At 44.6% G+C, this 25,307-nt stretch overlaps 1 protein-coding gene, 1 long non-coding RNA gene and 2 pseudogenes across 3 annotated transcripts; all 4 read right to left on the bottom strand.

Moving 5' to 3' along the window:
* Positions 1 to 592: 592 nt before the first annotated feature.
* Positions 593 to 3,901, bottom strand: LOC136545004 (uncharacterized). Of its 2 annotated transcripts, XM_066537065.1 has the most exons (3): positions 3,780 to 3,900; positions 2,767 to 2,979; positions 593 to 2,662 (listed from the first exon to the last, which is right to left on the bottom strand). In XM_066537065.1, exon 3 carries the CDS (start codon positions 2,630 to 2,632, stop codon positions 1,010 to 1,012), a length of 1,623 nt encoding a protein of 540 aa, XP_066393162.1. In that variant the 5' UTR covers positions 2,633 to 2,662; positions 2,767 to 2,979; positions 3,780 to 3,900; the 3' UTR covers positions 593 to 1,009. The 2 variants fall into 2 exon arrangements, with proteins under 2 accessions (XP_066393162.1, XP_066393163.1); XM_066537066.1 differs by having other exon boundaries at positions 2,767 to 3,901.
* Positions 3,902 to 7,227: 3,326 nt separating this feature from the next.
* Positions 7,228 to 9,691, bottom strand: LOC136545005 (uncharacterized; annotated as a pseudogene).
* An 8,285-nt stretch (positions 9,692 to 17,976) lies between these two features.
* LOC136545006 (uncharacterized) lies at positions 17,977 to 18,717 on the bottom strand. The gene is made up of 3 exons (XR_010780887.1): positions 18,574 to 18,717; positions 18,392 to 18,476; positions 17,977 to 18,128 (listed from the first exon to the last, which is right to left on the bottom strand). It is a non-coding gene; the product is annotated as an uncharacterized lncRNA (long non-coding RNA).
* A 563-nt stretch (positions 18,718 to 19,280) lies between these two features.
* LOC136543178 (4-coumarate--CoA ligase-like 9) lies at positions 19,281 to 24,930 on the bottom strand (annotated as a pseudogene).
* Between the last annotated feature and the right edge of the window lie 377 nt (positions 24,931 to 25,307).

Here is a 25,307-nt window from a genome sequence, read left to right on the forward strand (position 1 = left end):
CTGTGTATGCCTCTTGTTCAACTCCGGCAAGGCAAGGCGACTTACATACGTGCCTCTTGTTCGCACTCCCGGAGCTCGGTCTCGACTGCCCTGTATTAGCAGTAGCTGGGAGCTGAACGGAATGGGCGGAGTTCTTGACCGCACGTTGAGGGACACTAAACTGCCGAGTTCAGGTGACACTGTCTGGTTGTTGAGCGAGAGCTTCAAGAGCTTGAGCTGTTGATGAGCTGCACCAGTGAGCACATTGCTTGACACGTCTAGCAGTGTCAGCATGGCGATGCCGATGCCGCCCTGGGACGGCAAGATCGGTCTGCAGAGCATGTAGCAAATAATTACCAATACACCCTTAATAATATAAAATTTTAATTTTATAAATATTCTTCCACGATTAAATGACTAGAAAATAGAAAAAAATGGAAGTACCTAGAAGTACCGTGGTACTTTTTCCAACAATTGTAAAAGAGCTCCCTCATCCCGCCTTCCCAGTGCCAATGCCTAGGCGACATGAGATTATAGAATTGACAGTTTTTCTCATCAAACTAAAACTTGCTGGATTCAATAATAAAGGAATAATTCATAAGTAATAAACATATAAAAATTTAATGTTTAGTTTCTTGAATGTAGTAGGTAACCGTACTACGTGATTACACACAAAAACGGTAGTTAAAATGCAGTTGCATCTTATACTTATTTGTACAATGCAATTCTGTAACCATGGGACAGCCACTATACGATCATGATTAATATATAAGCACCACCATACAGAATGCTCACATACATTCCTAATTCAGAACAGGGTTCTCAACTAAGACCAACATTATACACAAGTTGCTAGCTAGTGAGTAACACATAAATTCCTCCGTGCTGTAGCTCTGCTTCTATGTTTTGTCTTGACCCTGTAGTCAGAGCATCTATCCCAAATTCAAGATCTGAAAATATATGTACTGGATCTGTTGTTTTGACAAATCTGTTCTTGGTCATGAACAGTAAATTCCACACTTCTATCTTTTCATGGAACACTCCGTTCTTTTATGGCTTCTCCATCTTTTGCTGATGGATCCATGGTACAGATGTGATCACGAATTTCAGGCGGCAGTGATGTGCTGCTTCTGTTTTCTTTTATTTCCTCATACGAGTCCATGATCGAGCCATGCAATTGGATGGGTGCATATGTAGCCCATAACTCAAGGAATCGAGAGTACCTATATGCTACACACTCCAACATCTCATCCTGTCCTTGCAACAGCTTCCTTCTCTTAGCTCCATGAAACGTTTGTCGTGTGCTTGGCATGAACATGCTTGCTCTCTCAACCTGAATGTATGCAGTGCCATGCCTACTAGACCTCCAAAGAATTTGGTAGAATGTAGCTTCCTCATTCTGGCAGAAGTAATCTACTGCTTTTGGCAGCATGATCTCCTCGAGTTGTCCCAAGGTAAAGACAGTATGCAAACAATGTTGCTCCTCACTGTACATTGCCACTATTGCAGGAAACTTATCCACAAGCAACACGTCTTCTGAAGAGCCATGTGGTGCAAAGAGGACTCCAGCTCTCAGATATTGATGATCACGTAGAAAACTTCTACAGTCTGACTGTGAGGCCTTCTGTTTGTCGCACTCTGAGAATGAGACATGGCACGATAGACCTACATGAATAACCTGTTCTAGAGAAACATATGGAAATCCAGATGATTTGTCTAGCCTGCTACCATGAAAAAAGTTGTTGTTATCATGCTGCTTGCAACATAATGGGTTTGGGCGAAACCATTGAGTGCCACGCCTGTGAAGATTGTCCCAATAATTTTGCTGGGGTGAATCAACATATGGAAGCCACGAGAATTCTTCAGTAGGTAGTTGCATAAGTTCTTTCCTAATATTTTCAACTGTAGACTTGAAAAGATGGTCAAACAGCTGTAAGCACTGAATTGCAACCCCAACTATGTCTGTACTCTCTGAAAGCTGTAGCGCTATAATAAGGTAAAAATCATCATCCGACGCGTTACAATCTTTCTGTATGAAGTAAATCCTACCTTCTATTCCATGATCTGCCGTTATAAATGGCGCTAACAGTAGAAATAATGGGCACTTGTTTGCTCTAATGATTCTATGTTGTAGTATCTTGCCAGCAAGAAGGTGCCTGACAAGAGGGTCAAAGGGCATGTGACACCGTGGCGTGCCACCAAGCTCTAGTAATCTCAGAAACTCGCTAGCACCATCAGCAAACCATTCAAATCTTCGAACAATGGATATATTCAAGTCATCGTTGTTGTGGTTAAAGATAGAAGAAACGAATGACCTGGTAGCATGCACAACCCGCTTAGGAAGGGAGGAATTGCTTACTTCCTTTTCTATGTGTTCATCTTCTAGGATTCTCTGCCTGCATCTGTGCAGCGTGTCATCACACTCTTGAGCAGCAGACTTAAGCTTCCTACGCCAACGCAACAAGGATGTATCAGTGATATCCCACTTATCAGATGTCTGAAGAACAGCCTCCAGCCTGATGTGTGCCATCTCTAGCCTCTCAAGGTTTCGGAACGCATTTGAGTTGTGTTTATCTTCATATTTTTGAAGCAGACCAGATACGATTTGGCTTACTGACTCCTGAACAACTGCAGAACCGACAATCTCCGCCATTAGGATTCAAGCATCTACAATATCCCTTCCCTGTTCACGATATTCAACAGATAACAGTATCGATGAGAGATTAGACACATGAACTTTGGATCACAGGAAATGATTTAGCTTAATTAATGGGAGGAAGAACATACCTTTGGTTGAATTGCATGGACGTGAATGGTGGACAGCTATCCTGTCTATAGATATGTCTTGAGGGCAAAATCCCACGGTGTGGTAAGATGGGAACTTAAAGTCAAAGAGAAGACTGTGATGTAAAAGGCTTAGAGGGGGGAACGTGGTAGACAAGCCTGATAGAGAGGGCTGAGGTTTCGTGTTGATGATGGTCTCTGCTCTCTGGTAGCTCTCTGCAAGGGAAACTTGTCAAGAAGTCTTCGTCAAAGATGAGAACCTCTCTAGCTAATTAGTTCCATGTTTGAACGCAATAGGCCAAAAGGCATCATTTCGACAGATGTGGAAGAGTTGCACTGAAGTCACAGACAAGGAGAGGAAAAGCAGGTGGAATACAGCCTGAAAATATTCCATCCACACACAGCAGTAGATAAGGAATTTGGAAAAGTCATGGCAATTTCTGGTAGATGAAGCCAATATATGTGTCTTGGTCAGATCATTTTCATGCCACGCTAGTCTGTTGACCGATGCCTGATCAACTCACTAGCATTTTCTCTTATTTCAAACATGTTTCCCCTAATTGCTTGATGCCTTGTAAATTCGATCTAACGAACTACTGTCAGAGTGTCAGTGAAAAAGGATAGTGTTTGATACACAAAACTGCAACTGAGGGGGGAAAAAGGGACCATGTCTGTATAAAATCAAACACAAAACTGCAACTGAGGAAAAAAAGAGAGGATTATCTCTGAAGAATAAAATAGATCAGAAATACCCAAAAGAAGATCATAAAGCTTTGAAGCTAAAAGGAGGATTGATCCTGTATCTACAGTATTAAAATTGCACATACGAGCCATTAATTATTTGTGCTTTACTATTCCTCGTAGGCTAGTTCAATCACAGACCCTCCTGTTGCGAATTGCAATGCATCAACTATTCAACTAAGCTAGGCTACTCTGCTTCTGCTGCAATCGGAACGGAATAACAGGCTGCGGACTCTGGACTGTGAGGTGGGGACTGGGGAGCAAAGTAACCATACCTTGACTCCTCGAGAGCGCCTGCGCTTGTGGTGGGGAAGGGTGGCGTCGCCTCGGCCGTCTGCTCCGGCGGCCAACGGCACGCGCTCTTCCTTCTCCCCACGGCGCTCGGCTCCGCAGCCGCGCACCGCGTCCCTCTCCATCGCCGCTCCCCTGTCACCTCATCGTCGGTGTAGAGTTGACCAGCTGGGCCTGGCCCAAAGTCTGCTTTGTTTTGTCTTGGCCCAAGCCCAACGTGTTGGCTCATTTTTGCATTTTGCCTCCCAGCAGAGTTTCCGCGTACCGCACCGGTATGTCTCAATTTAGGGAAAAAATAAGTCAGATGTGTTTTCTGGACTTATTTAGATTTTCATCTCAAGTGCAGTTCAAAATGTCCATAATAATTTTCTTACGTCTAATGTACTGAGTTCTTCTACAAAGATTATGCAAATTCTATACTCCCAAAACTTCTTATCTCCTAAGTTCTTTTACAAAGCAAAGTAGATAGTCCTTAGAGACAACAAGCGAACCATGTCCTTAGCAAAATTTCATACAAAAATAAGGTCCTTAAGAACAAGAATGAAATATACGCTACCCACATACTAGCTTGAATCATAGTTGTCACTCAACAAGAACTGCAAGCAATGAGAGTAAACCAAGTATGAAAGAGAGACAATGAGACAACTGAATTTTTTCCCTATGGTCTCAGGTTGTTGCCACAGCCCCATGTTGCAGCACCTAAGTCGCAAAGACTTGTTACACTTCGCTCCGCTAGTGAATACTTGTTCTCCACTCTGGCATGGTGGGTCCCAATACCATGTACAAGCGCTTTGAGCCTCCACACAATAGTTCTGTAGAAGGTCACCAAGTCCTTCACTAGGCTGTCTTGGTGCTAGCAAACACCAAGAGTAATAAGTTTTCAAGCTTCAACTTCAGAAACCCAAGTAAGAACACTGATAGCACTCCAGGCTAACGCTCGAGTCTCACTTCTTGCTTTGGTGGCTCTCCAAATGCATCGCTATCCTGTCTATAAGTGCTAGGTACAATGGGGTCCAAGAGCATCTCCAAATGAGATAGGGATAGCACTCACATAGAGGGTGAAAATGTTGCTAGCTATTGGAAAAGTTGGTAGATGCATTTAGTACCGCATGATCCGCTAGCCACCAAAGGCCCCGCCGGATCATATGGTGGTGTTGTGTTGTGAGATTCCTTCAATTGCTAGTTGGGAATATTTGTTGTCGTATGATACACCGGTGGGACACACAATATTACTAGAACAAATGGTGCACCACAATGAATTGGCCAACTAGTCACACTGTTGTATGATCATAAGGCGCTGAGGTCACATAGTTCTTTGTATGATCATAAGGCGCATACTAGTAACCATGACACAACAAGTCACTAAGTCAAGTTGGACTTTCACTGGATAATTCACTGACATCACATAGTCCTTCGCCGGATCATACGATGCTCCACAGTAAGCTGAATGACCAGTCACCAATTTTATCCTGGCATCACTGGATGATCTATGAGGTCACACAGTCCTCCACCGGATTATATGGCACCCACTGCATTACTGTGCTAAGTCACTGAGCAGCATCACTGAACGATCCATCGGGGCTCAACCCCATCATCCGGAGCGTGCTTTTGGCACTGCTTTTCAGTCTATTTCAAGCCCGATCTCGACCAATTACTACTATAGAAACCATTATCCCCGCAACCTTTTCACCTTCAGATTTTGTTGAACTGGCAGTGAAACTGTTTTACCACGGGTTCCAGAGCCAGGGGATGGGCAGTGTGCAATTGACCCCATAGTGAAAAGTGCTTTCACCACCGGGCCGAAAGAGCAGCGTGCAACCTTGGTATTACACCGGCAGCAACAAAAACATTTCGTCGATGGATCATAATTCATTCATTTTTATCCGGCGGTGAAATCACACGGAGAGGTGGTTTGATGTGGTGTTTTTGTGCCGAGAAAGAGAAGAAGAATGTTTTGGTGTCGTCTGTGGGCAAATCGCCTACTTTGAGTTGCTACCTCGGTCTTCTACGTTCATGAACTAATTACGATGAATCAAACGCACCAGCACATTCCAACACCTAATTAATTTCATAACAGAGAACAACTTATTGGCCTATTCATTAAATGAACAAATAAATACCACAGAAATTTAGTTTAATTTTATTCGGTAGATGTATGAGCGATTTCATACTATGGGCAGGTCCCTTCTTGAAACTATCATGGCACATCAAGCGTTGAGTTTACGAGAAGAATCTGTTGTTCATCTCGCACACCTCCACCTTGAACTTCGCATCATCATCTCTTGATCATGCTCCCACTCTTCATCGTCATCGTCGCCGCAATCGATGCCCTCATGGATCACACTGAAGAAATAGGTGTCACCAACCTCGAGGCCGCTGTTGATACATAAATTGTGCCACTTGTACATGAAAGCCATGTGGTGGCCATTCACCCTCTTGGTTGGATTTCATGCCCACCACCCTGGAGCGCTCGCGCATCAGCAGCTCGATACGGTTCTTCCGTGATTACCTGTGCGCATCGAGGAATTCCACGAGCATATTTTGCGTTTCGCACACGCGCTGGTCGGCAAAAAGGAATTGATGAGATAGACGCTAACATTGTCACAATAAACGACGATCACAGAAGCAATTGGGACGTGAAGCTTCTGAAGTAGCTGATGCAACCAACAACACTTGGCTACAGTGTGTGAAGCGGCTCGGTACTCGGCCTCGGTATTGGTGCAGGAGATTGTTGTCCGATGCTTGGCCAACTAGGATACTAGGTTGTCGCCCGAGAAGATTTAGTACCATGAAGTAGAACGCCACGAGTCAGGGCAGCCGCCCAGTCCCATCCAAGTAGACGATGAGTGACTGAAGGGGCCCAGTGCCGATGTGGAGGCCGCTTAAGAGTACCCTTATTGTAGCAAGGATGTGCTTGATCTAGGCAAGGTGAGAATATGAACCTTGATAGCTTTCTATCAAAGTAAAATATGCTGAATTCAACAATAAATATGGAATAGATAATAAGTAATAAACAAAAATTTAGAATTGTAGTTCCTCGACTGTATTAGGTAACCGCAACACAAAAACGAGATGTGCTTGATCTAGGCGAGGTGAGAAATCGAACTTGACAGTTTCCCATTAAAGGAAAATATTTTGGATTCAATAATAAATATGGAATAGCTAATAAGCAATAAACATAACATTTTGATGTTTAGTTCCTCGACTGTATTAGGTAACCATAAGCGACAACACACACAAAAATTACACTTACAATGCTGTTGCATCTTACACCGACTGTATAACGTAACAGCAAGCGACTACATATAAAAACGACACTGACAATGCAGTTGCATCTTACACATTTGTACGATCAATTAGATGTATTATGTGTATATATATACTGTAACCATGGAATGGCCACTTAAAGATCAAATGCTGATTAATAAACACAACTATACAAAATGGTCACATACATTCCTGATTTGGAATAGGGTTCTCAACTAAAACCAACATTAAACACAAGTTTCTAGTCAGTAAAGCAAAATTCCTCCATGATGTAGCTCTGCTTGTTGTTGAGTGTTGACCCTCTAGTTGGAGCATCTATCCCAAATCCGAGATCTGAAAATATGTGTACCCTGTTATTTTGATAGATCTGTTCTTGGTCATGAACAGTAAATTCACCCTTTGATCCTTTCATGGAACATACACTCCATTATTTTATTTCTTCATCATTTGTTGATCGATCCATGGTACATATATGATCAAGAATTTCAGGCTACTGTGATGTGCTGCTTCTGTTTTTCCTTTACTTCCTGATACCAGTCCCTGATAGAACCTTGATGTTGGATGGGTGCATGTGCAGCCCATAAGTCAAGGAAGTGAGAGACCCAATATCTCAGAGACAATTCCAACTCCTCATCCTGTCCTTGCAGCAGCTTCCTTCTCTTATTAGCTCCATGAAATGTTTGTCGTGTGTCTGGCTTGAAGATGCTTGCTCTCTCAACCTGAATGTATGCAGTGCCATGCCTAGACCTCCAAAGCATTTGGTAGACTGCCGCTTTCTCATGCTGACAGAAGTAATCTATTGCTTCTGGCAGCATGATCTCCTCAAGTTGTCCCAAGGTAAAGACAGTATGCAAACAATGTTGCTCCTCACTGTAGATTGAAGCTATTGCAGGAAATTTATCCACAAGCAACATGCCTTCTGAAGAGCCATGTGGTGCAAAGAGGACTCCACCTCTCAGATATGGATGATCACGTAGAGAACTTTTACATTCGGATGGTGAGGCCCTCTGTTTGTTGCACTCTGAGAGCAAGAGTTGGCACCGTAGACCTACTTCAATAACCGGTTCTAGAGAAACATGTCCTAATCCAGATGACTTGTCTACCTTGCTACCATGACAAAGGTTGTTCTTATCATGCTGCTTGCAACATAATGGGTTTGGGCGAAACCATTGTGTGCCCAATCTGTGAGCATTGTCCCAATATTTTTTCTGGTGTGAATCAACATATGGTACCCATGAGAAGTCTTGAGTAGGTAGCTGCAGAAGTTCTATCCTAATATTTTCAACTGTAGACTTGTTTAGAGGGGCAAACAGCTGTAAGCACTGAATTGCAACCCCAACTATGTCTGTACTCTCCGAAAGTTGTAGCGTTAAAGTAAGGCAAAAATCATCATTTGGAGCTTTACTATCTTTTTGCATAAAGAAAAGCCTACCTTCTATTCCATGCTCTGCACTAATAAATGGTGCCAACAGTAGAAACAAAGGGCGCTTGTTTGCCCTAATGATTCTATGCTGTAGTATCTTGCCAGCAAGAAGGTGCCTGATAAAAGGGTTAAAGGGCATGCAACACCGTGGCGTGCCACCAAGCTCTAGTAATCTTAGAAACTCGCTAGCACCATCTGCAAACCATTCAAATCTTTGAACAAAGGATCTATTCAAGTCGTCGTTGTCGTGGTTAAAGATAGAAGAAACGAATGACCTGGTAGCATGCACAACCCGCTTAGGAAGGGAGGAATTGCTTACTTCCTTTTCTATGTGTTCATCTTCTAGGATTCTCTGCCTGCATCTGTGCAGCGTGTCATCACACTCTTGAGCAGCAGACTTAAGCTTCCTACGCCAACGCAACAAGGATGTATCAGTGATATCTCACTTATCAGATGTCTGAAGAACAGCCTCCAGCTTGATGTGTGCCATCTCTAGCCTCTCAAGGTTTCTGAACGCATTTGAGTTGTGTTTCTCCTCATATTTTTGAAGCAGACCAGATAGGATTTGGCTAACTGTGACGCCCCGGCCCTGGAAAAACGGCTAAGATCCACTCTACCGAGGGGTGGACCACGCCTACTAATTAACTCTCTTACGCTTTCGTCCTCGCTTCGCGTAAAAAGTTCGAACCGGAGTTCATTAGCTTTCCCAGGCCGAGACTTTTAAGCTGGTTTCGGTTGCCTCCCAGTTACAGTGTGGTACTAACTCACGAAGCTACAGTGTCTCGCGTGCTACAGTAACCCGCATACCTTTTTGCTACAGTGTTGGCTATTTGGCCCAGCCCACGGCCACAGACCGGCCCAAGGCCCATTAGTGGGGTCTCACATACACCCACCCTTAAAGACTCGACGTCCTCGAAATCGAACTTACTTAAAGAGGTTGGGATAGCTTCGGAAACCACTGTAGTGACCGGAAGTTTAGTACCGTATCGGTAATTCAGAGTTCGTCGAACCAGCTTAAATAGCCAGGCCAAGGACGCGTAATAACCTTCGGTTAACCGTTTTACGCGAAGCGAGGACGAAAGCGTAAGCGGGTACCTACGTAGGTGGGGCTCACCCCTCGGTAGAGTGGGCCTGTACCGTGTGCCGGGCCTGGGTCGTTACACTAACTGACTCCTGAACAACCACAGAACCAACAATCTCCACCATTTGGATTGAAGCATCTACAAAAATATCCCTTCCGTGTTCAGGATATTCAACATACAACAGTAATAATGAGATATTAGATACAAGAACTTTGGATCACAGGCAATGATTTGGCTTAATGGGGGTAAGAACCTACCTTTGATTGAATTGCAGTCGTGAATGGTGGACACCTTCCTGTGTATAGATATGTCTAGCTGAGCTAAATGAGGCTATAGCGGGCTATAGCCGCTAAGTTGTACATCAACACAAATAGCTTGATCAGCCTCAAACAGCTATAGCCGGAGATTTAAAACCTTGAAGAGAATACAGTGATGTCCAAGGCTTTGAGAGGGAATGTGTGCATGATGGTCTTTGCAATGGAAAATTTGGTCAAGAAGTCTTCGTCAACAATGAGAATATCTAGCTACTTATTCCATGTTTGAATGGAATAGGCCAACAGGCATTAAGTTGATAGAGCTCGAAGAGTTGCATTGAAGTTTCATGGAAAATCAATTGTAGAATGGTGCAGTAACAAACAAGGGCAGGGAAACAAGGCCCAGTTTAGTTCCAAAATTTTTGGCAAAATGGGCACTGTAGCATTTTCGTTGTTATTTGGCAAATAGTGTCCAATCATAGTCTAATTAGGCTTAAAAGATTCGTCTCGTGGATTTCGTCTAAACTGTGTAATTAGTTTTATTTTTTATTTATATTTAATACTTCATGCATGCGTCCAAAGATTTGATGTGACGGGGAATGTGAAAAATTTTGCAAAATTTCTTGCAAACTAAACTGGGCCCAAGGTGAATTACTGTACAGCCTAGGAATATTTCATCTCCACAGCACTAGACAAGGAACATGGAAAAGTCATGGTTGCTTGTCACCGGCAATTTCTGGTAGATGAAGCCAATATGTGAGTCTTTCTCGGTTCATTTTCAGGCCACCCTAGTCAGTCGACCGATGCCTGATTAACTCACTAGCATTTTCTCTTATTTGTCATTTTTTAATGTCCTCCCTAATTGCTCGATGCCGTGTAAATTCGGTCCAACAAACTACTGTCAGAGTGTCAGTGAAAAAGGACAGTGTTTGATACACAAAAATGGAACTCGGATTTGGCACAACCGGCGGGAGGTACCCACCATGATCGAACGGACATGAATGGGAGCGGGCGTGGAGATTGGGAAAGGAAAAGCCGGTGGAAATGTAGACATGGCTAGGTAAGCAGGACACCGTGGATCTGACGTGGGTGAGAGAGGGACGAAAAGCATGTATGGAGGCTGGTTGGCCGGCAGGGCGGTAGATGGACTGATGGAGTATTGAATGCGGAGGAGGGGCTCCTTCCAGCGTACGGTTGACGGTCTTGATCACCATGTATGTCGTTTCCTCGTCCTTCTTCCCCGAGCGGACACTACCGGAAACCAGCGATTTGCCGAGTGTATTTTATCGGGTACTCGAGACACTACTGGAAACCAGCGATTTGCCGAGTGTATTTTATCGGGTACTCGACAAAGACCGTGTTTGCCGAGTACTAAATAAAATACACTCGGTAAACAAAAACACACGGCAAAATACGTCTTTGCCGAGTGTTTTTTTTTGTACTCGGCAAAGATGTATTTTGCCGAGTGCCACTGTTTTGGCACTCGGCAAAAAGGATTTTTGTTGTGTGTATTTTTTTTTGGCCCTCGGCAAATCAGTTTTTCGAAGCAATTTTTGAGGCCCTAAATGAATTCAAATGAAAAACTTTTCAACTACAAAGTTGTATAACTTCTCAAGATCTACAAAGTTTATTTTGGTCATTTCTTCATTTGACAAAGCGACAATAACGTTGTTCATAAAATCTACATCTCTCATTAGTTTCATGAAAGTAGAAGACAGATATATAAGATTTGTGAACAATGTTACTACCACTATGTCGGATGAACAAATGACCAAAATAAACTTTGTAGATCTTGATAAGTTATGAAATTTTGTAGTTGGCAACATTTTGATTTGAAATCATCTTGTCATGCAAAAACGACGTTTGAATTTGAAAATTTTAAAATTTGAATTTTTCAAACAACCTCGGATGGAAAAACTTCCTAAATGAAAATTGTAGATCTCCAAAAGTTATGAAACTATGTAGTTGACAACTTTTTGATTTGAAATCATCTTATCATGCAAAACTACGTTTGAATCTCTCAAATTTAAAATTCAAATTTTTCAAACGACCTCGGATGGAAAAACTTACTAAATGAAAATTGTAGATCTCAAAAAGTTATGAAACTTTGTAGTTGACCACTTTTTGATTTAAATTCATTTAGGACCTCAAACAAGCAATTTACTCTAAGTTTGCCGAGTGCCTTTTTCTGGCACTCGGCAAAGCCGTATTTTGCCGAGTGCTTATGTTTTGGCACTCGGCAAAGAGGCATTTTGCCGTGTGCATTTATTTGGCCCTCGGCAAATCAGTTTTTCGAATCAATTTTTGAGGCCCTAAATGAATTCAAATGAAAAACTTTTCAACTACAAAGTTGTATAACTTCTCAAGATCTACAAAGTTTATTTTGGTCATTTCTTCATTTGACCAAACGACAATAACGTTGTTCATAAAATATATATCTCTCATATTAGTTTCATGAAAGTAGAAGAGAGATATATATAATTTGTGAACAATGTTACTACCACTATATCGGATAAACAAATGACCAAAATAAACTTTGTAGATCTTGAGAAGTTATGAAATTTTGTAGTTGGCAACATTTTGATTTGAAATCATTTTGTCATGCAAAAACGATGTTTGAATTTGAAAATTTTAAAATTTGAATTTTTCAAAAGACCTCGGATGGAAAAACTTCCTAAATAAAAATTGTAGATCTCCAAAAGTTATGAAACATTGTAGTTGGCAACTTTTTGATTTGAAAACATCTTGTCATGCAAAACTGCGTTTGAATTTCAAAATTTTAAAATTCAAATTTTATAAACGACCTCGGATGGAAAAACAACAAAAATAAACTCTGTAGATCTCGAAAAGTTATGAAACATTGTAGTTGACAACTTTTTGATTTGAAAACATCTTGTCATGCAAAACTGCGTTTGAATTTTCAAATTTTAAAATTCAAATTTTGTAAATGACCTCGAATGGAAAAACTTCCTAAACTAAAAGTGTAGATCTCGAAAAGTTATGAAACTTTGTAGTTCACAACTTTTTTATTTGAATTCGTTTAGGGCCTCAAACAAACAATTTACACTCGGTTTAGTATAATATATTGGGAACTAAAACGGAATCCAGACACAAGTGACAGTGTGGTGTAGGGGTAGAGGAGGTTTGTGCGCAGCGGGAGGTCTCGGGTTCGAATCCCGTCGGCTGCGTAGCTGTGAAATTTACGCAAAAAAAGCCGGAGATGGATGGGCGCTGACCGGTGGGGGCCTCCACCAATTAAAAAAAATTCCATTTTTTTTGGTAAAAATTCCCATTCTTCGGGTTTTTTTTTTGTTCCAACTTTGCCGAGTGTCGGGCACTCGGCAAAGGCTTTGCCGAGTGTCGATTTTTGGCACTCGGCAAAGAAATTTTTGCCGATAAAATCTTTGTCGAGAGACCTTTGCCGAGTGCGGCACTCGGCAAAGGCTTTGCCGAGTGCTTGGCTGGCTTTGTCGAGTGCCACCAGCACTCGGCAAAGAGGGCGTCTGCCGTAGTGGGATCTATCAGGGGGTGTTGGGTATATATGGCCAAACGGGCCGCCCGGCACGGCCAGGCACGGCACTACGCGGCACGGCATGTTAGCCGTGCCGTGCCTGATAGTGCCGCCGTGCCGACTCAGCGGCCCAGGCACGGCACTATCATGGCTTAGGCGTGCCGTGCCGTGCCACTGGGCACGGCAACCCGTAGTGCTCGTGCCGGCACTGGCACTAAAAGTGTCAAACACCTCAGAAACTTCAGAATTTTAACAGAAACTTGTACAATACATCAAACTTTAGAAGATCACACTTTGACAGCAGAGATACACTTTGATAGCGCTTGTCGTCATTGTCATCCTCTCCTTCTTCTTCTTCGCCCCCTGCTGCATCATTGCTGCCGCCATCAGCTTCAATGGGATCCTCAACGCGACGGCCGAATAGCTCCGCAGCGTCCTCGCGCAGGTCATCCTCGTCGTCATCTCTGGCTAGCCCGCACATCCGCCTCTCATCGTTGGCGCTGACCTCAACGGTCTCGTCGGAGGAGCGGGCCATCGTCACTCGCCGGCGCCCGGTTCCTCAACGGCTTCACACATAAACAAAGAATCAGTAGCAGATCTAGTTAGGGTTAGGGTTAGGGTTAGGGTTAGGGTTTACAGTACCTTGGCGGCCGGAGCACCGAGAACGCCGGCGACGTCGACGACGCGGGATCCAGCCCTCTGGTTCCTCGACGGATGCGAATCAAGAGGGGACCTACAGGAGGGGAGCACATCCGATCGAGATCCAGGAGGGGATAAGAGAGGAAGAGCCAGATCTAGAGGGGAGCAAAGCTCAACTTACCGACATCCGGAGCACCAGAGTTGCCGGGGGCCCGGCGAGGTCGACGACGGTGACGAATGAGATGACGAGGTGGACGACAAGGCTACATCAACGGGGCGAGATCAAGACGAGGCCGTGCCGTGTGCCCGTGCCGGCCAGCAGTGGCTCTAGATGGCACCGGAGGGCGAGAAGAAGAGAGGAGACACCACCGGAGAGGGAGACGAAGAGAGGAGAGAGCCGCTCGCAGAGGTTAGAGCGAGAGATAGGAGAGAGAGGGAGCTGGAAACAAATGAGCTAGGGTTTCGTCGATACGGGGCGACGTGGGGGCGCTGGCTTATATAGTCGACCCATCCAACGGTCGGATCCAACGTTCATGAAGGATCTGGGGGAGGGGATCAACGGCCCTCCTTTGCTGGATCCGTGCCAAGGCCGTGCCGCCCTGTTAGCCGTGCCGTGCCTGGGCTGTGCTAGCGGGCCGAGGTGGCAGCCCAGGCACGGCACTGCTGCGGGGCCGTGCCAGGCACGGGCACGAAGCAGGCCGGGCCGGGCCGGGCCTAGGTCGTGCTTTTTAGTGCCGTGCCCGTGCCGGCCCACCGTGTTAGTGCCATTTGGAAAAGTATAGTGTTGGGTTGCTCTTCCTAAATTTTAGTCGCTGTCCCATCGAATATTTGGATACATACATGAAATATTAAATATAAACTAATTACGAAACTAATACCATAGTTTGCGACTAATTTACGAGACGAATCTTGTAAGCTTAATTAGTCCATGATTTGACAATGTGGTGCTACAGTAAACATATGCTAATGACGGACTAATTAGGCTTAAAAATTCGTCAGGTGAAGTACTGGCGGATTATGTAATTTATTTTTTATTAGTATCCGAACACCCCATGCGACATCCTCCCGACACACCTTCTAAATTTTAGTCACTGGATCCCAACACCACCTAAGAGCCTGTTTGGTCGGGCTCCGGGCGGCTCCGGATCCGCTGACTGCTCCCATAAGTGAAGTGCTATGCTATTTTGGATATGTGCTTTCTCTATAGATGGTATTCAGAGCGCAAGTTTAAGTTAAATAGTGCATATGGTTGCATGGGTCTGTTAATAAAATTGTCTTTGGACTGTCAGCATAAGTAGATGTAATTTCCTTTCAGAGTTTCAGTTAGAGAAATATGATTTTGCATCATGGATTTGTCCAATCTCCTAGCCAAGGTAACAGCACACACAAGTATTTCCATCTATTCTTCTAGGGACTGTACTGATAGTTGGGATGTTTCAAGCAGTGACAACCATTTGATTGGTGTGTGATAACATATAAAATCTGGATGAGCGATGGATAATTCAAAAATTGTCTTGCTGCAATTATGCTATTTAATTGTATTATTGCTACTACTGTATATAGCCACTGAATGTTTCGCAAACTCATGCTTGGAGTAGCCTAATTGTATTATTGCTACTACTAGTACGTAGCCACTAAATGTTTCGCAAACTCATGCATGGAGTGGCAGTGACGACTTTTGCGCCTCACTACTGAAAGGTCCTAATATGGCTAGAGGGGGGGTGAATAGCCTATTTAAAAATCTACAAATCAACTAGAGCAATTTGATTAGTATGACAAATAGCGTAATGCAAACTTGCTCTAGCTCTACAAGGGTTGCAAGCCACCTATCCAACAATTCTAGTTGCAATGAATACTTAGGCACACAAACTAGCTATGTAATTACTCACTAAGAGCTCTCAACCTTGCTACTCTAAAGAGCTCAACTAGATGAATATAAATAATAAAGCAAGCTCTCAATTCTAATTACACTAAAGAGCTTGTATCAACTAGTTTGCAAGAATGTAAATGAGTGAGTAGAGTGATTATACCGATGTGTAGGGGATGAACCAATCACAAGATGAATATATAGCCAATCACCGGGAGAATGACAAAGAAGAGAGACAATCGATTTTCTCCCGAGGTTCACGTGCTTGCCAACACGCTACGTCCCCGTTGTGTCGACCAACACTTGGTGGTTCGGCGGCTAAGAGGTGTTTCACAAACCTCGTCCACACGATTGGACACCGCAAGAACCGACCCGTAAGTGAGGTAACTCAATGACACGAGCAATTTACTAGAGTTACCTTTCGGCGCTCTGCCGGGGAAGGTACAACTCCCCTCATAATCACCGAAGGCGGCCACGAACAATCACCAACTCGTGCCGATCCTTCACCGCTGCTCCAACCGTCTAGGTGGTGGCAACCACCAAGAGAAACAAGCAAAATCCGCAGCGCAACACGAATACCAAGTGCCTCTAGATGCAATCACTCAAGCAATGCACTTGGATTCTCTCCCAATCTCACAATGATGATGGATCAATGATACAGATGAGTGGGAGAACTTTGGCTAAGCTCACAAGGTTGTTATGTCAATGAAAATGTGCAAGAGATATCCCTTGAGCCGGCCATGGGGCTATAAATAGAGCCCCCATCAAATAGAGCCGTTGTACCCCTTCACTGGGCAAAACACGCTCTGACCGGACGCTCCGGTCATACCGACCGGACGCTGGCCCTCAGCGTCCGGTCGCCCGATGGACGCCACGCGTCACCAGCTTCAAACGATGTTCGTCAGATTTCACCGGCTACGAAGCTGACCGGACGCTCCGGTCAAAACTGACCGGACGCTGAAGCCCCAGCGTCCGGTCGTTTCCAGTAAGCTCCCCGAGGCATGTTTTTTCGACCGAACGCGTCCGGTCCACCTTGACCGGACGCAGACCAGCGTCCGGTGCTCAACCCTACCCACTGTGCCGTCTGATAGCTCGACCGGACGCAGCCTTTCAGCGTCCGGTCGCTGAGTGACCCAGCGTCCGGTCAGTAGACCGACGCCAGTATCATTTCGACCAACTCTATTTCAACTCTAACTTCTTCACCCTTGCTCAAATGTGCCAACCACCAAGAATTTTGCATCCAGCGCAATAGAAAATAGACATTTCATTTTTCCAAAAGTGCCGAATCCCACCCAAACCCATCTCAACCCTGCAAACACCTTGTGCACATGTGTTAGCATATTTTCACAAATATTTTCAAGGATGTTAGCACTCCACTAGATCCTAAATGCATATGCAATGAGTTAGAGCATCTAGTGGCACTTTGATAACCGCATTTCGATACGAGTTACACTCCTCTTAATAGTACGGCTATCTATCCTAAATGTGATCACACTCACTAAGTGTCTTGATCACTAAAACAAAATAGCTCCTACATTTTATACCTTTGCCTTGAGCCTTTTGTTTTTCTCTTTCTTCTTTTCCAAGTTCAAGCATTTGTCATGATCTTCTTTATTGCTTCATCACTTGGAGTATTGCTACCTATCTCATAATCATCTTGATAAACTAGGTTAGCACTTAGGGTTTCATCAATTAACCAAAACCAAACTAGAGCTTTCAACTACGTAGAAAAACGTTTCTAGGGACGGCTGGTAATCCTTTGTAGGGGCGGTTTTGCCAGCCGCCTCTATAAAAGGGTGGCTACAAATCGTTGATTTATAGGGGGCGATTCCCAGACCGCCCCTACAAATCGATTTATAGGGGCGGTCTGGGAACACCAGCCGCCCCTACAAATCGATTTGTAGGGGCGGCTACAGTACCAACCGCCCCTACAAATCATTTTTTCGCCAAAAAAATTTTAAATTTACAATTTAAATTCGACCAGAACATATATTTTTCATGCACAACTCCATCATGACTTATCTGTGTCTGAACTTGTACATGTAGGATGGGCGTTGGTCAGGCTTGATAAGCAAATCTGGGACAAGTTTTCAGATGCTTTGCGAAGACTAAAAATGAATGTAGTCAAGTACTCAACTAGATCTAATAGCTACACATCAGGAAAAAATAATACTATGAGCTCTTATTCTTCTCCAGACACACCTGCTACCCGACCACAGATAACTCTATCGACATTATAGATTTGAAATGCCTTGGAAACTTCCTTCTCATTCTCAATCGCATCAGCTATCTGCAAATTAGAAATGTGAGAAATGTAACATTACAGATACTATAGAAGTTTCAATATGTGATACATCTGTGGATACAGTTCAGAGACTTGCTACAAGATAAAACATGCAACTCTAGTATGGCAGGCTTCAACATCATATTATTTCTGAACAAGTCATGTGGAAGAAATAAGTTCTAGGTTTCCCTTTAGAAGAGTACAAGTCATGGGAAACAAGAAAAGGATGAACATGAGAACTGTACTACTGTAATTTTAGTCGGACAAACCTTATCAGTTTCCCCAAGCTTTTTACATATCCTTGCCTTTTTGATCATCTTGAATATCATCCACGCTAACAATCACATCTAGAAACTGCACAAGTACTTCAGTTAGCAGCAGTGACAGATGAAATCAACAGGAATAGTAATTAACTGGAGTATGGCATCTAGAAACAAAATAAACAGATGACCTGTGCCATCAGCTGTGAGACTGGATATCCATCTGCTATAATGTTGCTAACTTCCTTGTTCGCCACGTCAAAATCACCAGATTTGCAGGCTCAGTGAAGTCAGGTAGTTCTAGGCCACTAACCTTGCTGAGATCTTCAATACACTTCTGGGTGTCAGCAGGATGAACATTATCTGCACCACCTCCCATGCCACCAAAAGCTAAAGATCCATTCACAAAAATCCTGAAGTTGTTCTGAGGAGTTGAGATAGCATGATTTATTTGTCTAGTCATGCAGATCCAAAGAGTAGTGCCTACTGGAATCAGCAACAAATGATGAAATAAAGCATATTCATGTCAGAATTCAATAGTATGCACATTGGTGCCATGTTATTTCTATTTCAGTAGGGGTGATTATAAGGAAATTATAGCAATTCTCCAATTTCTTCCATAAGTGAACTGAATCTGATCCCAAGTGTCAAGGTTGTCGATATGTTACCAATCAAAATCACAATAACAGGACATAAATGAACTGAACCTGAACCATACCCCACCATCGACATGATTGGCACCCAGATGTTGGCTCATAACATGCACTGCATAGGCTTGAGCCAAGCAATCTTGTTTGATAGACTCAACCAATTCTGGGATATGGCCCCACAGGAGTTGCTCATGACTTGAGAAGACCATACAACTTGGTGCCTGCTGTGACTTGTCGTTTAGAATCTTCTAGACCTGCAGTAACTTGCCAAGCTGAAAACAAGTGAAATAACATCCTTATCATCAAAGTGAAACAATGCTTCCTCCCAAACATATCCCATCAATATTCAGGAAAAAAAAACACATGCATGGTCACAAAATGCACAATCATGGAAAAGTAACGTATGCTTAATTTTCAAGCAACCACGTGAGCGTCCCTGATCCATGTTTCATCACTTGCTCGACCGGGTACTGGATCTGGGGCTCAATGGCTGCACCCGCGAATCACACATAGAGACCCCTAAAGCCAAGTGATCGATGCGGGCACACTCAGTAAGAACCTACTCAGCGTATACCATGGAAGGGGACGAGCCGGTGTAGCTGAGGATGAGATTCGCGGCGCCTTCCCCCTTGTAAACCCAGTCCTTGGCATCCGCGGCTTGCAGAACCCCATCCATCTCCGTCGAGAATCTGCAGCTGTCACACACAGAGACACACGAAGCGAACTGAAATGGTGACTCCAAAAGTCAAACCACAGAGAAGCAAGCGATCTGCATCTGCCATCTAGCTCTGCTGGTTAACTAGCTCTGCAACAAAGCCGGCTTGGACTTGACGAGGAACGGAGAGGAGGCCGGCCCCAGGAACGGGACTTGGTCGGAGACGACCGAGGCCGGCCACGGCGACTCGCAGCCTCCGCAAGCCGGCAGCGATAGGAGATGGCCCAATCTACGACCATGAGGGGCGCACGAACGAGGAGCGCCGGATCCTTCGCTGGATCTGTCGCGTGGGGGAGATGAGTAAGACGAGAGGAGACGGGAGGCGGACTGCTGAGAGGAGAGGCGTCGGTGTGCTGAGAGGGGAGGCGGACTGCTGCGAGGGGACGGGAGGCGGACTGCTGAGAGGAGAGGTGTCGGTGTGGGATCAGGCTAGGGTTTGGGTGTTATTTTATATATCGGAGCCGGACTGTGATCTGTAGGGGCGGCTGGTGATTGAGCCACCCCTACAAATAGCAACATTGGGGGCGGCTGGTGAGTGAGCCGTCCCTACAAATCAGACCCATTTATAGGGGCGGCTCGTATCACCAGCCGCCCCTGCTGTTCCATTTGTAGGGGGGCTGGTCTCTGGGCTCCCGAGCACGCCACTGATGGAGCCGCCCCTACAAAAAATTCGTCCCGTTGCTACAAACCATTTTTCACGTAGTGCTTGCAGATGCTACTAAGAGCGAGTATAATAGCAGGCTACAAGCAGACTGAATACTGACGTGGAAGAGAGAGAGGAGAGAAGAGAGAGAGGAAATAATACAGCCGGCTTGCTGGCTGTAAGGTTCCTTGTAGTCTTCTCTCAGCCCACTCATATAGTAGTTAGCTCTTTACTATTAATACATAATGCAAGCTCCGTTCGTTTCGCTGAAAAAACAAGGCGAAACACTATTCCGGCTGATTTGTTGAGAGAGAAAAACACTGTTCCGGCTGAAAAAACAAGCTGAAAAAGATGGATTATAAGAGAAGCGAACATGGCCCACTTGTCTCTCTCACAAAGTCTCTAGGTTCATGTGCCCAAGCCGGCTGTCATTGTTTGCATCGGCAGTACATAATGTTTCTTATCACCAGGATATGCAAGCTGGGAAAGTTTATCAGGGAATTTGGAAAGCTCAAATTATTCGGAAACAACAGTTTTGGTCTACAATTTTGCAGAAATAACAAGAATGTAGGCTGCAGTGTTCTCCTACGCTCCTGGCAATCACGTACGGTTTCGATTCCAATTGTAATAGAGTAGCTTGGAACATCTGATTGTACCCTAACAGTTGGACCTGTATTATTGTCTTCATCCAGTAGAACTTAGGTGAGATCTGTGCCAAGCAACCCATGTATTCTCATTCATAACACAGTATAAACCTGCATAATTGAGCATCCTAGAAATTATCAGCCTGGCTTATCAGCCATGGTATAGTGTTTTTCTCTCGCAACAAATCAATAAACAGTACTTTTCGATCTGGCTTTTCAGCGAAGCGAGCGAACAAGGCCTTATAGCTTTGACATTTGCTCGTTCGAATGCAAGTACTTGCATCTTGCATTGCATAGCTCCGGTATAAGCAAACAGTCAGCCAGTCAAAATTGGCACTACTACCAGGCTGCTGCCGTGTTGGCCCTCTTGACGAATTAAATCGTCCCTGAGCTGCCTCCGCAGGTTCTTGGCATATTGCCGGACACCGACTTGGGGATGGCGACCACGAACCGCAGCAGCCGGAGCTTCTTGTACGACGCCACGCGCCCCTCCACGTACGCCTGGCTCTCCGCCGCACCACGCAGTCACGCACGACGCCGGGATCTCGCCGGCCTCCTCGTCCGGTAGCCTGCATGCAGGGCATGCATTATATTGCCGCAGCACAGGAATAGGAAACACACACACAACCACGGATGGGAATGGTCGCTTACCCGAAGAGGGCCGCATCTTTGACTGACCAGTGAGACAGGAGGATGGCTTCCAGCTCGGCAGGGGCCACCTGGAAGCCCTTGTACTTGATGAGCTCCTTGATCCAGTCGACGATGAACACGTCGCCGTCGTCGCCGATGTAGCCGATGTCGCCTGTGTGGAGCTACCCTGCGGCGTCGATGGTGCGCTCCGTCTCCTCCTTCCTCCTGTACTAGCCCTGCATCACGGCCTGGCTCCGCGCGCAGATCTCCCCGAGCGTGTTCTTGGGCAACGACCGCCCCGTGTCGGGTCCACGAACTTCACCTCCAGGTTGGGCAGGATGAACCCGACCGACTTCTTCTTGGCGACCTGCACCGGCCATCCGTCCGTCCTCGCCGCCGCCGCCGGCGTGCATCACCGTGATGCAGCTGTGCTCCGTGAGCCCGTATGCCTCCTCCACCTGCACGCCTGGGAACTTGCTCTGGAACGCCGCCAGGAGGTCCAGCACGAGCGGCGCGGCGGCCGTCATGACGGACCTGAGAGCGACGCCGGACAGGTTGAGCTCGTCGGCCACGGGGCTCTTCACTATGGCCAGCATCCCGGGCGCGAAAGTGACGCGGTGCGTGAGCACTGCGCCCAGGAAGGCGCGCAGGTCGAAGCCGTCCATCACCACCACCGTGCCCTTGTGCCGCAGCGTGGCGCAGCAGATGCCGGTGATGCCGTAGATGTGGAAGAAGGGCATGAGGCCCAGGGTGACCACCTGCACGACCAGCTCCGGCCCGACGGCAAACATGGAGGAGCAGAGGCTGGACACCAGGTTCCCGTGGCTCAGCATCACGCCCTTGGACACCCCCGTCGTGCCGGACGAGTAGGGGAGGGCGCACAGGTCGGGCTGCGAATGGATAGGATGAGAGTTACATTGAGGAAAGGAATCGTATGTATGGATCGAGGAAGACGTTCAGAATTGAATAAAGAGCAAAATTCACCGTCCGTCCTGAACTTGGCCGGCGTTGTCACGTAGGTTCTGAACTTCTAAACTGATATCTGTGATTCCTAAATTTGACAGATAGTGTCTTTCAGGTCCATGAACTTTTAAGGTGATTATCGCAGGTCTCAAAAAACTTAGCCGAAGGTGTCATCCCGGTCCCTGAATTTTCAAGATGATCACCGCAGGTCCTTAAACTTTGTTGTAGGTGTCATCTCGATCATTTGAACTTTCAAGGTGATCACCGCATATCCCTAAACTTGGCAAGCGGTATCATCCCTGTCCAAATATGGTCTAACCTACTCTATAAGCTGGCGTGCCATGCTGACTGCACGTTAGATGTGATCCAACATGTGTCAATTAATTTAATCATTATTTATATAGTATTTATTATGAAAATATAAATTATATAATAAAATAATTTACATCGACAAAAAATAAATTAAAGTATTAAAATAATTTACAATAACAAATATATTAGGTTTAAACTAGAATAGAAAAATACTAAAGTTAATTTAATATTTATGTATCATTAATAGTATTAAAATAATATTAAAATTCCTATAGTATTAAAAGTTTTCTCTATTAAAAGTTACTTCTAATTTTAGTATTACTTTAAAAGTTCTAATAGTAGTATTATAGAAGTAACTTTTCTCTATTATTAATACTATAATACTATACTACTTTTAATAGTAGTATTATGGTATTAAAACTTTTAATAATAGTATTATAGTATTAAAAGTTTTAATAATAATGTTATAGTATTAATAACGTAGAAAAGTTACTTCTATAATCTACTATTAAAACTTTTAAAATAATACTAAAATTAGAAGTAAATTTTAATAGAAAAAAACTTTTAATACTACGGTTAACTTTTAATATTATTATATTTGGATAAAGATGACATCGGTCGTCAAGTTTAGGAACCTGCGGTGATCACCTTGAAAGTTCAGGAACCGGGATGACACCGTCAGCCAAGTTTGGAGATATGTGGTAATCACCTTGAAAGTTTAGGGACCTGGATGACACCGTCTGTTAAGTGTAGGGACCCATAAATATCACTTTAGAAGTTCAGGGACCTGGATGACACCGCTAACCAAGTTCAGTGACAGCTGTGAATTTTGCTCTTGAATAAAAATGATGGAACAGATACAGGGGAGAAGGGCAGAAGGCAGAGAACAATAATGAACCTCCACCTGCCACAATAAATTGGATGGTCAGTGGAAATCGACGTGTGCTTCCAGCGTGTCCTGATAATGCTAAGTGGAACCTGCTGGTACACGTAAGCAGTGGCAGATCTAGAAAATACATTTAGAGGGTTGGGAATTCATCTTTAACTCGAAACTCATCTTCAATCTCCGTCGGGAGCACTGCAACACCTTCTTCCGTGTTGTTAATGGCTGAAAAATTCATGGGGGGCTAAGAGGGGCTCCAATGGCGTCGCCAGGGTAGGGGGGGCTTGAGCCCCGGCAGCCCCCTGGCAGATCCGCCCCTGCACATAAGCAATGCCAACACGAATCTCAAAACAAAATCTGACGCTGCACGTTAGGGTGGGTACATGACGCGAGTGTAACCAGGCCTTGTTTAGATCACCTCCAAATTCCAAGTTTTTTCACTCTCTCTCCATCACATCAATTTTTAGCCGCTTGCATGGAGCATTAAATGTAGATAAAAAAAATAACTAATTGTACAATTTAGTTGGAAATCACGAGATGAATCTTTTGAGGTTAGTTGGTCCACGATTGGACAATATTTACCAAATAAGACGAAAGTGCTACTATTCATCGGATTGAAATTTTTTGCAATCTAAACATGGCCCCAGAACATTTTCGCACAAAAATGCAAACGAGCGGACAAAAAAGGGACCGTGTCTGTATAAAATAGAACACAAAACTGCAACTGAGGAACAAAAAAGGGATTATCTCTAATGAATAAAATGGATCAGAAATACACCAAAGACAGGCTAGTTCCTCGCAGGACCGTTCGATTACAGATACTTTTGTTACAAATTGCAATGCATCAAATATTCAACTAATAAGACAGGCTAATGCTATTCTGCTCCTGCTGCAATCGGAACTAACGGAATAACAGGCTGTGGACTCTGGACTGTGAGGTGGGGACTGGGGAGCAAATCGACCGTACCTCGAGTCCACGAGAGCGCCTCCGCGTGTGGTGGGAAAGGGTGGCGTCGCCTCTGCTGTCCTCTCCGGCGGCCGGCAGCGCACGCTCTTCCTCCTCCCCACGGCGCACGGCGCCGCTGCCGCGCATCGCGTCCCTCTCCATCCCCACTCGCCTGTCAACTCATCGTCAGTACAGTTGCCCACCTAGTCCCGGCCCAAAGTCCGCTCTGTTTTGTCTTGGCCCAAGCCCAACGTGTTGGCTCATTTTTGTATTTTGTCTCCTAGTAGAGCTTCCGCGTATACCAAACTATATAGAGATATTTAGCCTTAAAAAATACTCTTTCTTCCATGATCCTATTTTTTTAACTTATCTACAAGGCCCGAAAACGAAAATTCCTTCCCTGTATGGCCTTTCGTCCATTTCTATCACTTAACGATGTTAAGTCAGAGGTAAATGACCATTCTACCCCTGGCAAAAAAAAATAAAGTGTAGAGTTTAGTTTGTCTATTTTAGATGTGGAGTAATATTGTACAAATATT

The sequence above is a fragment of the Miscanthus floridulus genome, chromosome 3 (genome assembly GCF_019320115.1).
Source record: "Miscanthus floridulus cultivar M001 chromosome 3, ASM1932011v1, whole genome shotgun sequence".
Lineage (NCBI taxonomy): Eukaryota > Viridiplantae > Streptophyta > Magnoliopsida > Poales > Poaceae > Miscanthus > Miscanthus floridulus.